Raw genomic sequence first — 15894 nt, forward strand, 5'->3', positions numbered from 1 at the left:
GCGAGACTCTAGGGGCCTAAAGGAGCAACCGCACCCTACATAATTAAATCAACTGGCAATAAATGGAATGCTAAAAAGGGCAAATTTGTGGTCTTTGCATATGTGACTCGGAAGTCGAGAAGAAAGGCTATTCATTAGAGCCTCAAGTTGATGGTTGTGTGCTCACACTCCCTTAAATGCTCCAGGACAGTGAGCAGCAACAAGGTCAACTACAAATGGAAGACTTTGGCTGATGGCCTACCAATGAGAGCTTATGGACTAATTGGGGGAAAGTGGGGAGTAGTCTGATGGGATTCAAACACCCAAGTTTCATTTCACGTATCTTCTGCTAAGGAGCCGATAATAGAATGCCAACCCGAACATGCAATGTTGTAGCATCTGGAGTTTTTGTTGTGTGACACTTGCACAGTTTCGATTTGCAATTTTGCAAGGTAGACGTTTAACCAGTTTCTTCATGGCCAGCTGTGCCTTGTTGCCAATTTTCTTCTCTGGGGACTAGCTGACACTATAGTGCCACTGACCAGGGTGGCAAGGAAAGTTTTCTGATTAGCATAATATCTGTAACACTTGTTAAAATGTGCCACTATGGACAGCCAATAATCGGCATTGGCATTCCTGCCTCATTCTGAAACCCTGGACATTGGCTCGTGAGAGGCTGTGGTTGCTGCATTATGGGGCAGCTTAAACCAGTGGTTTTCGACCTTTTTTATGTAGTGACCCCCCCCCCCCCACTCCCAGCACACCTTTCAATAAAATGCATTGTTGCTGAGCCCGCCATGCCATTACTGTTTCAGTCCCTAGACCACTCAATTTGTTTAGTGCCTTGGGGCAAGGCAAAGCCCCACAGTTTGAAGACCACTGCTTTGGACCATGGAAGGTGGGATCACACTGCCACTTGAATGGAGGAAATATGGATATGCACTCTTGTTCTCCAGGGTTATCTGGATGCAGGTCTCCTGAATAATCTTTTCACTTTGTCAGATTATCTGTTAGTTTCTCCACGTGCTTTTGACTTTCTTTGTTCCTTTGTTATTACTGGCCTTTTTTACACGGAGTAAAGAGTTTGTGACCTGGTCTCCACTCACAATAGCAAGATTCGCATATCAATGACTTTGATCCGGTTGCCGACAAACCACGCTCTTTGGCCTTTATACTCTAATTCAGCTTTGAGTGTTTGGTGTAGAAGTCGACTCTTGTGCAGAAATGCAGGGTGATTCCTCTCAAAGTAAGCTGCCGTTTGTGAGATTTCATCCCCCTCCTGCGAATGTTCATACAGCCTTGCACTTTGCACTACAGGTGTTTGGTACTAGTGCATTTTACTTACGGTTTTATTATGTCGGTGGATTTGTTTAACTGCATCTCAAACTTGTTTCAGCCCAAAACGAATGGGCGAGTGTAAGTTCCTAGCCAGTCCACCAATCCAATATATAACAAGCGGTTCAAACGAAAAACGCTTCTTTGGTGGGTAAGAGGGGGTGTTAGGGGGGTGGAGAGGCTTTTCTATGCCTTCCAGGGGTCGGGCCGTGTATTTTCCCTTTAGGGTTCATCCTAATTGCCATCTCTCCTCTTTGTCTCAATAACATGTTGCCTCTTGTTCCTTTCTACTGGTGGTTATAAGCGAAGCAGCAGAACGAAAGTCCATTACATGTAGAAGCACTAGGATTGGGAAGATGTTTCATGTTGAAGAAAGGTGGGGTGTATTTGAGACGAGGGTGTATCCTCGGGAGAATTCCCGTAGTTTGTCATCTTTGCCTGGGAGTGGGCAGATGCGATCCAGTTGACTCTGGAGATAGAGATCACGTATGCTGAGCGTACACTTAAAGGCAACCAAACGGTCTCTGACGTCATGCTAGTTAATCTGTTGATTTTCTAAGATGATTTCTGCTTTTGTTTACTCGCAAGAAGCACTGAGGGCTAGCGTGTGAAACTTGCACTGCTGCATAGGACCGATGTGCTGCCCCTATTCTGCACGGCGATTGACAGAACATAGAATTTTCGAGAGCTACAGTATGACCCGCGCACGAATCAGAGAGAATCTCTTATATGATTTTCTTTGTTTTTGTGTTGATGAAATATATTGCCTGCATCACAATGTGCCTGTCTGTATACCTTTTTGGAGGGGTTACATAGGCCACGATTCGCCGCTAAAACGCAGAGAACTATAACCCAACACCTTGTGCAGAGTGCTAGCATCACCCACTCATAAAAGTTGATTGCCCGGCAGATCAGCGGCCGCAAGAAAAAAATGCAGGTGCGATAGACCGCACTATCGCCGCACGAGCGATTTCTCCCCACCCCACAGACTAACATCCACACAGTTGCCACGGTGACACGCACCTAGTGCAATTTTTGGAACACTCCCATGACCCGCCGCGCCCTACCTGTAAACTATCGTAGAGGGCATCTGCCTCCTAGGCAGACAGGAGTCGGTCGATCAAACGCTCCCCCCCCCCCCCCCCCCTCTGATCATAGTGGTCGAGGTTATTCATGATTGGGAATCTTGGGTCTGGGTTTCAAAATATATTTTTTTTGTAAACCGATGGCAAATACAATTTGAAATCTAAAACGGCTGTCTTTTTCTAATCCATACTTCTTTGCACGTAGCTATGCTTGCAAATGGAAAAAATACAATTTCACCTGAAATGTACTCTTCTTCAATTCGAGCTCCTTCCTTTAGCAGTGATCTATAGGTACCAGTGTTCAAAATGTAGATTTATGGAGCTGTGTAGTGGTTTTATGTGTATTATATATTTTTTATTTTGTGGAGCTTTTTTAGATGCTCATCTGTAGGGAGCTAAACAACTTAAAAAAATATACTTTTCAGAGCGATGACATTTTCTGCTGTTTTTAGTGAGTGTGCCCTTAATACCGTGGTACGCCTACCATAGGCCGAAGGTGCGTTGGAGGGTACTGACTAATGTAGTGTTTGTCTTTCCCCAGGGAAGTCTTCTCTGGCACTGCAGTTCGTTCGGGGAAGATTCTGCGAGGACTATGAGCCTACCATTGAGAACAGTAGGTATCTCCCATAGCATGCATTTGAGGGGGAAGGACGGGAGTATAATTTTTGTTTGTGTGTGTTTTAAATTAAAAAAAAAATGTTTGTGTCTGCCGCCTCTGGAGTCTACGTTGTTAAATGGTTGTCTGAGACATGTACACTTGTCCCTTAACAAGCCACTAGAATGTTCTGGTTCTATGAGTTGTACTGCCTCTCATTGGACCTCTCTGGAGCAATTCTTTCAGATGCTATATTCACCATCTGTCCTAGATTTTTGTGCAGCATCGTAAATGCCTTCAGATCACACCCTTTCTTATCAGACTGCCGGAGTGAGCCATGTCCCTTTTGCCAAGGTACTCTAATTGTCTGGTGCTGAACTCTTTGCTGGTTCATAAAGCTATCATGCTACTTGATGCCACGCAGGCCTGTAGCACTCTTCCTTTGTTCTGATATGTTTTTTCTTTTCTGCATAACCTATTTATCTTTAACTTCTCCCTGCTTTCAGCCTTCAATAAGACCTTTAAAATTGGGGAAGACGAGTTCCAGATGACTGTGGTGGACACAGCAGGACAGGTCTGTGAACCATGCTTAAAATTATTTCTCCTTTTGGTGTAGGCCTTGTGTGTATGGGGTTTTCGAATTTTATAGACCGTTTATTTGTGAAATTTCACCTGGCACTGCCAGGCTCAATGCATCCGTGATATGCCCGATAGTTAATGTCTGGGAGGGCAAAAATGCACTTTTCACAGACTTTCCATAAAAGGGCCGGGCACTGTGGCCTTCATAGATGTGCTAGAAGATCACTGATGCTGTAATGTCTGCTGCCAGTCAACTAATCTGCCTCCTTGTCATGTGTATTGGGGTTTTTGCTTTGACTGGGGGAACTGTTGGCTGGCAGCTTGTTGCTCGATGGACCTTTTTGGCCCTTCGTCCTCTGGCTGATTATTTTATTTTTATTTTCTTGACTGCTCAGGATGAATACAGCTTGCTGCCGCCTACATTCGTTCTGGGCATTCACGGCTACATTGTGGTCTACTCCGTTGCCTCCCAAAAGAGGTAAGTCCAGAGCTACCCTCCTTGGCTGAAAGTGACAATCGAACAGCACAGGCTGATTTGCTCTCCTGCCGCCTGACCCACAATTGTTCTGGAAAACGAAACTACAACTTGCAGGCATCCATGATCTTGTGGTGCTAGGCAGAGCGGGACCGTGTCTAAAATCGTCTCAAAAAAACCTTCAATAAAAAACGATCCTCCAAATTTGGCAACTTCAAACGATCTTGTTGGATGTGGTCGCCAAACCAGCCGAGACGTGTCTTCTGCACAATGCCATCTCCTGAAGTAACACATCACTATCATTGCCCTAAGCCCAAGGGATTGAGGCTGACGTTAATGAACGCCAGGCAAGACTTCTGCCACTAAATAGGAGCACATCAAATGCTTCTCAGTGTTGGCCCCTGGTCATCGAATTATAATAATTTCTAACACCAGCTACTATTTGTCAGTCATCTCCAAGCAGGCAAGAGCTACCGCTGGGGAACCAGGAGCAAATACACAACGCACTGCAAATCAAATTTCTACATGAGATGCAAGCTTAACTTTTTGTCCCTTTTTGTATGATCCATTATCTTTTTGTGTACAAGATGTGATTCTGAAATACTCAGTTAATGTGTCGTGCATGTTTGTAAGGCACCAGTTTGATTGGGGAGCCAAAGGTAGCTCCTGGTTTGGCTCTCCGAAGCTAGAAGCATGAACTAAATAACTCCCATCAAGTTCAAACCCTGCTCCTTCTGCACATGCTTCCGAGATGAAAGGGATGCCATTATGTTGACTGGATTGCAGTTATATCCAGTTTTAGTTTTCATGATCATTTTAATTCTTCTTAGATTTGCTTGCTGATCGTATGTTTAGCGTGTCATAATACATGCACTTGGGATTTTATCAAACTTGATGTAAACACTGGAGTGCCACAATTGCGACATCTGTATGAGTATACTTCATTAGTGACCCCTATGAACTTTCTTTTAAGAATGTCGTTACTAAAATTCTCTCTCGTGCATTCTTATGCGTGTGGCTCTTTCAAAACATTTAAAATGCAAACATTTGGTTTGCTGGTGCCAAATGTTTGGCACGCTATATCCCACTTCATAAGTACACTTAGGGTTAAATACGAAAGATGTAACACATTTGGAAATAAGCGCAACAATATTTTTTTGTTTTTCTTAAATTTGTTTTTGTTGGGGGCTGGAGTGGTGGAGCTGTAACACGTTAATCTTTTAGCCTGCCCTAAGCTAAAGTTGTGAACCAGAGTCTGCCACATTGGACTTGTATCATTATTAGGCAATATCAGCAGGCCATAAAATGTGCACAGTACATTGGCGAGTGATGCTTCGCTGTTGCTGATTAAAATGGTGTGCTGTGTATATGTGGAGCACCGACATTCGTGCCAGTAAGGCGGACCTTTCTGCCCATCTAGTAGCTTGCAACATGCATTTTTTTCACCCTGATTACGGTTGGTGTTGCTTTTGTACATGTTCTTGGCCTGCCAATGATCTTCGGGTCTGTACACTAATCCTTTTCAAAAAGGCTCGCTGAATACATTCCTGGCTTCTGACAGATGACACATCGGAGTTCCTTTGTTTAACTGTTCATTGTACTTCCGTTGACTGGTAGAGGAACAAGTAACCTTTCTGCTCGGCATTGCTGTTGGAGGATGCCGTCTACATGATGTTTACGGCTGTTGGTAATGGCACAGTCCAACAATGGAAGAGATGCCAAAAATAAGTCTAAGGTAGAATGTTGTGTATTATTCTCTGTATTCGGCATCTTCAGGCTTACTCAGATTCTGTTGTCTTCATTTTAAATGATGTACGGTCTGTTACCCTTTCAGTGTAGTTCGCGAAGTACCATTTTTAGTGTTGTGCTTTGCCATGGCCTACTTTGAGCATGCATGGAGCTGGCTTATTGCATGCCACTTTGTCCCATTTCATTATTTCTGTGAATCTGCTTAGATTTGCATGCTTTAAATATTTTAAAAAATCTGGCACCTCCTTCCTTTCAACACTGCCAAGCATCTCTTAACCACTCTCGTCTTCTCAAAACTGGACTACTGTGCCAGCATCCTCTTTGATCTCACCAACTATGCTTTTTGTCTTCTCAACAAGATCATTAACTTCGCTACCAGGACTCTCTTTGAACTCCCGCATTTCACACCTACTTCCTCGTACCGTGACCAGGCTGGACGGATGCAAAAAAGGGGCCAGATTTAAATTTCTTCTCCTGGTTCACAAATCTTTCCACAGCAAGGCACCACTGTATCTATCCTTCTCTATCCAACTCTGCAAGCCTTCTCGTAATCAACGCTGTGCTTCCTTGACTACCCTTGTGGCACTTCGCCATCCTTGTTTCCATTCATTCTCTCTTCTTGTTCTACTTCCATGTAATCCCCCCACCCCTCCTATAAACCGTCCACACGGATTTGTTGAAAATCAAACAAAAAGCCTACTTCAGAGTTACTCACTTAACCTACCTCTCATCGGCCTGCTAGCTAACCTTTTCCCCTTGCCTCTCACCTGCCTCTGTCCCTCACTTCCTAGCACTTCGTCCATCCTGAGCACAGCCGGCTATACCTACCTGCCCTTGAAAATGTCCAATGTTTGTTGTCCTTAATCTATTTATGTTCACTTATGTATTGTCCCTGGTGACTGTTCCATTTGCTCCCTGCCACAACCTTTCCCTCAACCTCAGCCCATTGTAAAAAGTTCACTGCTTCCTGTCAAATCCGATTTCTTATCTATTGTACATTATTTTGTGATCGAAAGAGCATTGTTTCTCCTGTATATAAATAAGTAGTTTGCCATCAATGGGTTGGTTCGGAGAATACTAGTTTTTTCGAAAGGGCGTTGACGGGAGCGTTCCTCTTACACCAGCCCTATGTGCACAGGTGCCCATGATCCCTCACACGTGGACTCTTACTTTTTTCCTCCCCCTAACCCCTATCTGCAAGTTGGCAGCAGAGCTCATAGTGGAGAAACTTTCAATTCCATTACACATGTAGTCGACAACTTTGACACCAAGTAAAGTCTGACGAAAGAATAGAATTTCTGGGCGCGACGAATCAACATAACAGTAGGGAGAGTTGTGGGGTGTGGACATAATATTTTTGTACAAGCTTAAGAGAATTTATTGTTTTAATTGGCCAGCACCGCTTTCCCAGAGGCCAACATTAAAAATGCACTATTTCAGTTTTGGCCAGATGTCATTCTAAATTTCCCTCGAGATACACAAGGTGTGGTGTTTTTTCCCCCAGCTCAGATCCGACTGCTCGACCCCGAAATAGAAAATGCCCACTTCAGCCATGAAACAGAAAATAGTTTTTATATTGATCCCCTTTCTTTTGTCTAAGGCGGTGTGGGGTATTTACAATGACATTTTAAGTTTGGGATTTTCAATCCCAAATATTGCACTTGAATACTATTAAGCTGAATTTGTGTCAGAATATTATATCACTGGCTTTTAAATGGAACATTTCTATAATGTAATTTCTGTTCAGGTTTTGAAAGTTGTAGAAATTAATTGGTTAATGTATTGTTGGAAACTTGTCTGCTTTTTATGTGATCTATTTCAATACAAAGCTAAATTGCTTGATATTAGCCAGAATTACAAAAACCTCTCCAATACCTCTAAAATGAAATGCTTGCTGTCATCCAAACGCGAACTGGAACGGATTCCACTTGCAGCGATGACGAAAACTAGCAAGTCTGGCATCGCCGCAGCCTCAAAGCAACTACCTTTTTAATTTATGAAAATATTTGGACTCTTCTACCAGCTTTTTGAATAAGCCATCCCACTCGTACCCATACCCTCAAACAGTGTCCATCCGTGTGAAACGGGTAGAACCGGTGAAGTGGATGGAACTTGTGAAGATGACGTATGTGGATAGAACGGATGAAACGGGGTGTATGGAACGGGTCAACTGTGATAGATGATGCATGGGGAAAGGATAATGTGGGTAGAATGAAAGAAAGGAGCAGACCGGATGAGGAAGGGATGACATGCATAGATCGGACAAAGTGCACTGATCAGAAGGAATACATAGAACCGTTAGTGTGCATAGAACTGAGCAAGTTCATGCAACGGATGGAATGCACGGAACAGATAGAGGGCACGGAATGGACATTGTACAAAAATGATTAGTGTACATGGAACGATATGAAGTGCATAAAACGGAGTGAATAGGACAGATCGGAGTGCATGGAACAGATCGGAGTGCACGGAACGGATCAACTTGCATGGAACATTTGAAAGAGCATGGAATGGTCGGAGTGCTTGAAACGGTCAGAGTACATGGAACGGATGGAGTACATGGAACGGATGGAGTACATGGAACTATTGGAATGGGCTCGATCTCAAGCACCTATGGTAAACCACCATATCACATCTCCACGATTACTCTTCTTTACACCACCACTCAACTAGAACACAGCAATACTATGACACCATTCGGTATAGCTGTTCTCATACCATCATTTGCCTCATACTCCCCATCACCCTAACTAAACACTGCTGTTATGCACCCTCCAGCCTAGACGTTCTCCTCAGCCCTAACGCAGCCAGAATCGGTCTGGATAACAACCTGCCAGAATAAACACATACTCTTGATCTCTCAACCACCACACCTACCGCTAAGAGCAGCTATCACACGAATGCAACACCAGCTGCATACATCTCCGGTGCGCACATGCACCTTATGACTCTCTCTATTCTCTCTACTGACTTGAACTTTGGCTCCCGAGGGTGTTCAACCTACCAGCGCCTTGAGACCATACCAATGGTACATAAGGCGCTATATAAATGCAAAGTAGTTTTTTTTTTTTTTTTTTTTTTTTTTTTTTTTATCAATGCGATCTAGGACTTGCAGGAAGTTTTGCTAGACCTGGCATTTGGCTCTGTACGTAAGCTTCAAAGTTTCCTTTCCATTTTTTATTGTATTTTGTGTTTTGCAATATTTAAGAATTTTTCCATGTTTAGATTTTTTTTTCTTCCGGTGAAGCGTAATTCTGCTTTTTTTATGCTAAACACTTGGAACACCAGTGGCATTAACTTTTTTGTGCTGCTTCCTTAGCCTGGTGTGCTTGCAATACTGCTAGGCTTCATCGACCTTGTAACAAAGACTCTGGAGAGTCAAGCATGTGAAGAAGCTCAGAGTTGTCGATCTCCAACAACATTCCAGTAATTTTCCCAGCCAAAGTTGGATGCATATTTTGAATAAAAAAAATATCAAAATATAAAAAAATTAATGTTTTTTTAGACCTGGGGGAAAGGCATTTTCAGCACAGTACGAGAAGATGAAGCATTCCTTTCTTTAATTTTTTTTTATTTACTGTGGAAAAGCTCAGAATATCGTCACTGTCTTCAGTGTGTGTTAGCTGAGCAAAGAAACATAATTTGGATTATAAAATGTTTGCTTTAATAAAAATTGATTAAACACAAAAAAAATAAATGCAAAGTAACATAACCTTATCAGAAACCTACTCCCCTCCCCCACTCCCCCCAGGGTCCAGTGGTAGGAATGGCCAGGCTACAGCGGCATGTATTAAGTTGAGGCCCTGGCCTGTGTTCGCATTTAGCCTGTGATTTAAATGCCTGTCCTAAAGCAATGTGCACCAAATGAATAAAGGCTGTTTGTTCTCATGATAACTTCAGAAGAGGCACGGACGAAGCAGTTCCTTGTTGTTCGGGCCTGCTTCATGGTTTTATGACTAAACCATGGGTATGAAGCCTTTGAAATCTTCCATGCTGGTTATGGGCACAGACGGGTACTATGAAAAGTATTGCCCACAAACGGATTTCTTCCATTGACACTCTACCTCATGGCTACGACGTATCTGTACTTGTGTGTATCAAGGCACGTTGTTTATTGAATTGTTCAACCCAAACTTAGTTACTTGTGGCACCCTATTATCACAAAGTTGCTACTTTTTGTTCCTGGTACTCTGCTGGTCCCTTTCAGTCATCCACTTTTTTTTTCTCTACAATGTAGCTTCATCATTGCCAAAGCCATCTTTTCCAAACTGCAGGACCGAAGAGGGAAGTGTCTGTGAGTATTTTATTTTTCACATTGGTTTGTTTTCTACTTCAGTGAGTATAGACAGGAGAGTAGGCAGTAAGGGGGATTACTCCCGAGCATACCGTTGCACTCTTCCTTGCTAGAAACTGTTGCTGCAGCCTGGTTTTGACCATTTAGTGTACTTTTTTTTAAAATTTATTTATTTTTTTTTTTTTTATTGAGATCCTCCTAGAACCTTCTGAACACTTGGCGGTCTTGTCAACATAGTGATTGATGTTTGAGCTTCATTTTGATTAATTGGCTTGATTTCTTAATGGATTATTGCATCTGGAGGTTGAAGATGAACTAGTGGAGAGTTCTGCAATTGGAAGTCCATGTCCCTCTGCTGAATGTAGGTGGGTAGTATTAGTCTGGTCTGCTATAGGGATAATGCTTGGAGTTGGTTTGTGCCTGCCAAAACCTGTGCTGTTAAAACTGAGTATGGTTAGGGACAATGTAGCACTAAGCATAACATCGCTGTGTTGCTGTAAGCCTTATGCCAGATCAGGTGGGAGAAATGGGGCTGTTCTGGTCTCTGGCACTGCATTGGATTAAGTGGAATAAATACACTGCTTCTTTCATTAGGCCCCAAGATGGCTGCTCTATGGGCAGGAAACCTGGGTGGAATTAAGCATGAGAATGAGCTTAAACGGTTTTCAGACTTGTAAAAGGTATGAAGTTGGTGGAGTAAGAGTAAAAAAAAAATGCAACTTCCAAGCTACTAGCCAGGACATAAGTCACTGTCCCCTTCAGTTCTCCACATGCACACAGCACACCATTTCTTGCTTGCCAAGAGTCCCTTACCACTAGCTTAAAGACCCAACAGTCCTGCTATGAACCATATGGGAATCTGTGTTCTTGGGCTGAGGCTGGTCTATTTGGGAATGTTTGTAATCCAGCCTTCTCTGCCAGTCATACTTGACTAGTTACTTCTGTTTGGAGACCAGCCTGGTAATCTTTGGTCCCATATTCTGTACAATGCGTTCCACCCTTTATTGCTGACACTTAAGTCCTGTGTTTTCACTGATAACCCTGTCTTCTCTCTTTAGAATGCCAATTGTCCTGGTTGGAAACAAGACTGATCTCCCTCCCCACAAGTGAGTATCCCTTTTGATTCTTGGGAGCCAATGTTTGGGGGGGTGAGGAATTTTATTGCGCTTCTTCCTGCAGTTTCTGGAGGCTCCGCTTCTTGCAGGTGTAGTGGGAATGTCTGTCCCGGTGCGCACTCGGGATGGGGGAGAGGGTAAGTTGGGGGGGGGGGACAAAAGGGGGAGCAGGGATTGACAAGCTATTGGCATACCTGGATTATAACTTTTAAAAATGCCCACCTTTTATGCAGCCGGGAGGTCCAACAAGAAGAAGGACAGAAGCTGGCTGAGGCCTGGGGAGCTGCATTCCTGGAGGCATCTGCCAAAGACCCAGAGGTATTGATTGAATGGGTCTTCTGGAGGATACAGTGACCTTTAAGTGGGCAGGCAGCCACACACTATTTGGACCCTCATTTACCCCTCTGCTATTGCACCACCAACACAGAAGCCAGGAAATTGGCCATGGCAACACTGTTTGATATTTGCACGATTGCTGGTTGTGGCAGCGATGGCCAGTGATGGTGGGCTCCTAAGAGCTAAAGCGTTTTTAGTCTTCTTGAACTACTTGTCCAGCCGGCAATCTGTAGTTCAGTTGGTGCATGTTTTTTGTGTATGTGTGCTTTTAATTGCATTTTTAAAACCGTTTAATATATCGTAACACATGCCTGACACCAGGCAAGAATGTTCGTACTGAGAGCAAGTACAACAGTGTGAATCCTTGGAACACATACTGGGTGCAATACTGTAGATATGCAGCATCCAACCCACCCCAGGACATCAATGAAGCCATAAATTCCCCCTGATTTTTCAGGAAGATCTAGTGTCTCATAAGCAACTAATGCACAAACCTAGCCTTGATGTCTTGCAAGAACGACTTCAGAACTTTAACTAGCAACATCTGGAACACATAGAATCTTTGGCATGATATTAATTTTGAGCGCATTGAGTCTACCCATCCAGTAAGGGACCCCATCTTTCCAGGTCCTCGCGTTAAGAAATAACGGCAGGAAATTGGCCTCCGGACGACCCAGTAACCCAAATCCCAAGATATAGAAGGCTCGTCTTAAGTCACCAAATGCAGTGACTGCAAATGCTGTGTCCTCTGGTCCCCCCCCACCCACCCCACTAAACGAGCAAAAAGAACCGATTTTTCCCAACTTCGCTTGACACACAGAGTGCCCCAAATCCTTCAATAACCATGAATGCTTTTGGTACGGACTCCAGAAGATCTGTCTGATGCAACAGATCTTCTGCATACATCCCCCAATTTACTTCCGCTCATCGTTCTTCCCTTCACCCCACCGTTGCGCTGTGTATCCTCTGCCAGCAGTTCACAAGGATAGCGCAGGGGGATAGGGGGACATCCTGACTTGTGCTTCTCTGCAGTCGCCCTAATTGCATCGACCTCCTACCGTTCACTACCACCCGCGCCCTTGGATTGGTGTAGAGGACCATTATCCCATTGAGAATCAATTTCTCTGAATCCATATTTCACCAGCACCTCGCATAGGAATTCCAAGTTCACCCGATCAAAAGCCTTTTCGGTGTTAAGAACCAGAAGTACTGGGCCCCTGTGCTTACCCAGTAGCCCCGTCCATCAAGTTGGGTCTACTAACTTGTCTGCACCCTGCCTCCCTTCGATGAATCCCACTTGATCCGCTGCACTAGTTTTTGCACCACGGTTCACACATGTGGAGGCTATCATTTTAGCAGAGATCTTGGCATCCACATTCATTAGGGATATTGGTCTGTATGGCGCACCATAATACTCCATTCATAGCTGTTGGTACACAACATCTCCTTATCCATGCCAAGTGGATAAATGTAGCTACCTAGTAAACTACGAATTAGCTGTTGAGTTACAAAAGAACTTTGTGTCATCAACAGTACGTATGTGGGCTTAAGAAAATAGAGGTTTCAAATATTTAGTTCTCAGATATTCGTGCCGTCGCATAGAAACACAATTAATCTGGGTTTCCAAATCTGATCCACAAACCACACACATCAGTGCTTGTTTGCCCATCTACTAGTCCATTCTGCCACTTTTAATCTATTGAGCCTGAATTCAAAATGCAATGCCTGAGCATATTGCGGGCGGATGATATCTAGGTAATCCTCGTAGCCAGGTTCGCTTTTATTTATCAAATAAGATGTTCCTAGGCGTTTGCTACGGCAAACATTTTTCAGCCATGTCCTAGACAGGATAGATACTGCTCGTTTACTCTGGTTGTTTATGTGGATTCTCCCGAGTTATTCCAATTCCAGCATCGTCGGCCATTTTTCTTTACCCAAATCAAGGGTGGGGCCCTTCCACCATCCAGGTCCAGAACATGGGTTCATAAATGCCCTGTGTTTATGTACACCTGGGGTTCTCCAAGCCAATAAGACCACAGGTCACAACCCCAGTTCATAATCTATTGGGCAAAGATTACATTCTAGCTCTAGCTGTGCTTTGGGCTACTAGATCGTAATAGCAGTGTTTTTTTTTTGTTTTTTGTTTTTTTTTTTTTCCCCCTTCTTTAAAAAATCTGCTACAGCCAGATTTTGTTACACCTGTAGACCTCCAGATATTGGAACCATGAGTAGCCGATGCTTTTACCTGCTGCTGGTATAATTTAAGAGTGGGCTGATAAGCCCCACCTCTATGTCTACGGGGAAATTTAGCTAGTGCCTCAGTTCCTCTCCAAGGTTGCACCAGCTTTGTCTAGTTGGGCCACCCGAGATCCGTGATCTGAGAATCTAGTGCTCAAATAATCATAGAAGCGGATGTGTTCATGTAAGCAAGTTTCCACACTTCAAGGTGCGATATTTAGAGTTTTTGTTTGAAGAGTACAGCTTTCCCCTGTTTATTTTGAGCTTCAGATGCTTACATTTCTCAAAGCTATCAACCGTTCTCCAGCATGGGGTCTGGCTCATGAATATTCCCAGTCGTCTGGCTGGGAATCCTTGTTAAAAGGAAAAAAAACAAGTTTCAGTTTAGTTTTTAAACTGTTTTTCTCCTATAAACCAATCGCTGTGCTCTGGGTCATACTGCCCCCAGCCAATGACTGCCCTCTACTTAAGCCCCTTCTCAGGAAGCCATGTTCAGATTTTTACCGCATGTTCAATTGTTGGGAGTCCCCTCTGTTTCGCTCTTCAAGCTTTCTGCAGTTTTTTAAAATTTGTTTGGTAGGAAATCTGTTTTTGGTTCAATTGAGCCCGTTTGCTCCATTGCTTATCCTTGTCATGGCCACAGGCCCCAGAACACAAAAACCACAGCATCTAGTGATGGGGCAATGGGTCACTTGACTCACTTATGTCCCTTTGGGGATCCATAAACACAGGGGCTCTGGCTGGTCTCCTGACATCCAGTGATCTTGATCCCGACGCCACTGTACTCCGCATCCACCAATTCGGACCCTGTGAAGAAGAAGAAAGACAAGGCTAGAACATCCGTCCTAGGGCCGTGCCGCATTTGAACCCTGCGCGCCCCCTCGTTAACAACTTACGAGTTACTGTACCACTGCAGCTTTGTTCCTCATTCCCTTCGGCTGCCGCCTCGAGCTCCGCAGCTTCTGCCAGGCCGGCAACATCACCTGCAAGGGAAGAAAGCAAAAGAGCAGACCTCAAAAGTGCAACGGACAGCAATCCAAGACCACAAACTTTACAACAAAAACAGACGAGGAAAGACAAAGGCAAACGGGAACACTAACCTGAAGTATTGTGGCTTAATCGCAGCAGGACTGGACTACCACGTGCAAGGGACCAGTGAAGGAACTAGGTCCAGATCATATAAGCGCCCCTGCCAGAAGCAGCAGGATGGAGTGCTCTCCAAAACTAATCAACAGGTGAGCTTTCCAGGGACCGCGCATCCCACGGGTACCATGGTTTGGGAGGAGGGGCCTGGAAGGGGATCAGGCGCACAAGCTGGCATACTCAAGCTCCCTATTCTCGACGCAGGAGCAGTGCCAAGCAGCATCACCTATTACCACAAGCGCAGAGGGCGAAGTCGAACCCGAGCGACCTCACCCCCGGGTGGGCTGCAACCATGCCCCAGCACCTCCGCAGAGAGCAGGTGAGCGTAACAATCCTTCCGATTAACGGGGGATCCGTTTTTTTGGCATCTTTCATCGCCCCTCAAGGGCAGAGATCGTTGAGTGTTCTTCTTGTAAGCTTCCATAAGATCTTCAGGACTACACCATGCCGGATCATGTCGGAGGAGAAGCACAGAGCTTCCCTCTTCAAGCTGTGCACCAGCTGCGGTTTGGGGAATGTTTCATTCTCAGTGCGTGTATTGTCTGCACCCGATGCATAAAGAAGATTGTGAGATCTGCTGTGGCTTCACCAAGCGCACCATGATGGATAGACACGACTGGTTGGCGGTGTGGCTCGAGACTAGGGCCTCTACTCCGGGTGATTCACAGGGGCATGCCTCTTCCAGATCCAGCCAACCTGATCGGTCTTCTAAGTCCTTTGAGGGTGCTCCATCTGTGGGGGCACAAAACAAGGCCAAGCAGCACGATTCGGCTTCCGTCTGGGTCGCTGCACAAGCTAGTCCCGCAACAGTCAGGGCATGTTCATCGTCTCCGTCAACGTCAATTGCCAGCTCTTCATCCAAGAGGAAGTCGGCTACCCCGAGGAAGCTGCGGGGTAGCTGCCCAGCGACCCTGTCCCCAGGTGCCTCCTAGAGACTTATTGCAGAATATCCTTTTGACCCTCCATGCGCT

At 44.7% G+C, this 15894-nt stretch overlaps 1 protein-coding gene across 1 annotated transcript in view; it reads left to right on the plus strand.

Annotated features, from left to right (window-relative positions):
• Window positions 1-15894, plus strand: part of RHEBL1 (RHEB like 1) — a 48680-nt gene that overhangs the window by 21234 nt on the left and 11552 nt on the right. The window contains exons 2-7 of the mRNA XM_069653835.1: window positions 2941-3012; window positions 3501-3568; window positions 3969-4051; window positions 10035-10091; window positions 11150-11197; window positions 11440-11524. Of these exons, the coding sequence (XP_069509936.1) occupies window positions 2941-3012; window positions 3501-3568; window positions 3969-4051; window positions 10035-10091; window positions 11150-11197; window positions 11440-11524 (413 nt within the window). The remainder of the gene's footprint in view (window positions 1-2940; window positions 3013-3500; window positions 3569-3968; window positions 4052-10034; window positions 10092-11149; window positions 11198-11439; window positions 11525-15894) is intronic.

This window comes from Ambystoma mexicanum, chromosome 3q, assembly GCF_040938575.1.
Source record: "Ambystoma mexicanum isolate Mex_15411 chromosome 3q, UKY_AmexF1_1, whole genome shotgun sequence".
NCBI classification, from domain to species: domain Eukaryota; kingdom Metazoa; phylum Chordata; class Amphibia; order Caudata; family Ambystomatidae; genus Ambystoma; species Ambystoma mexicanum.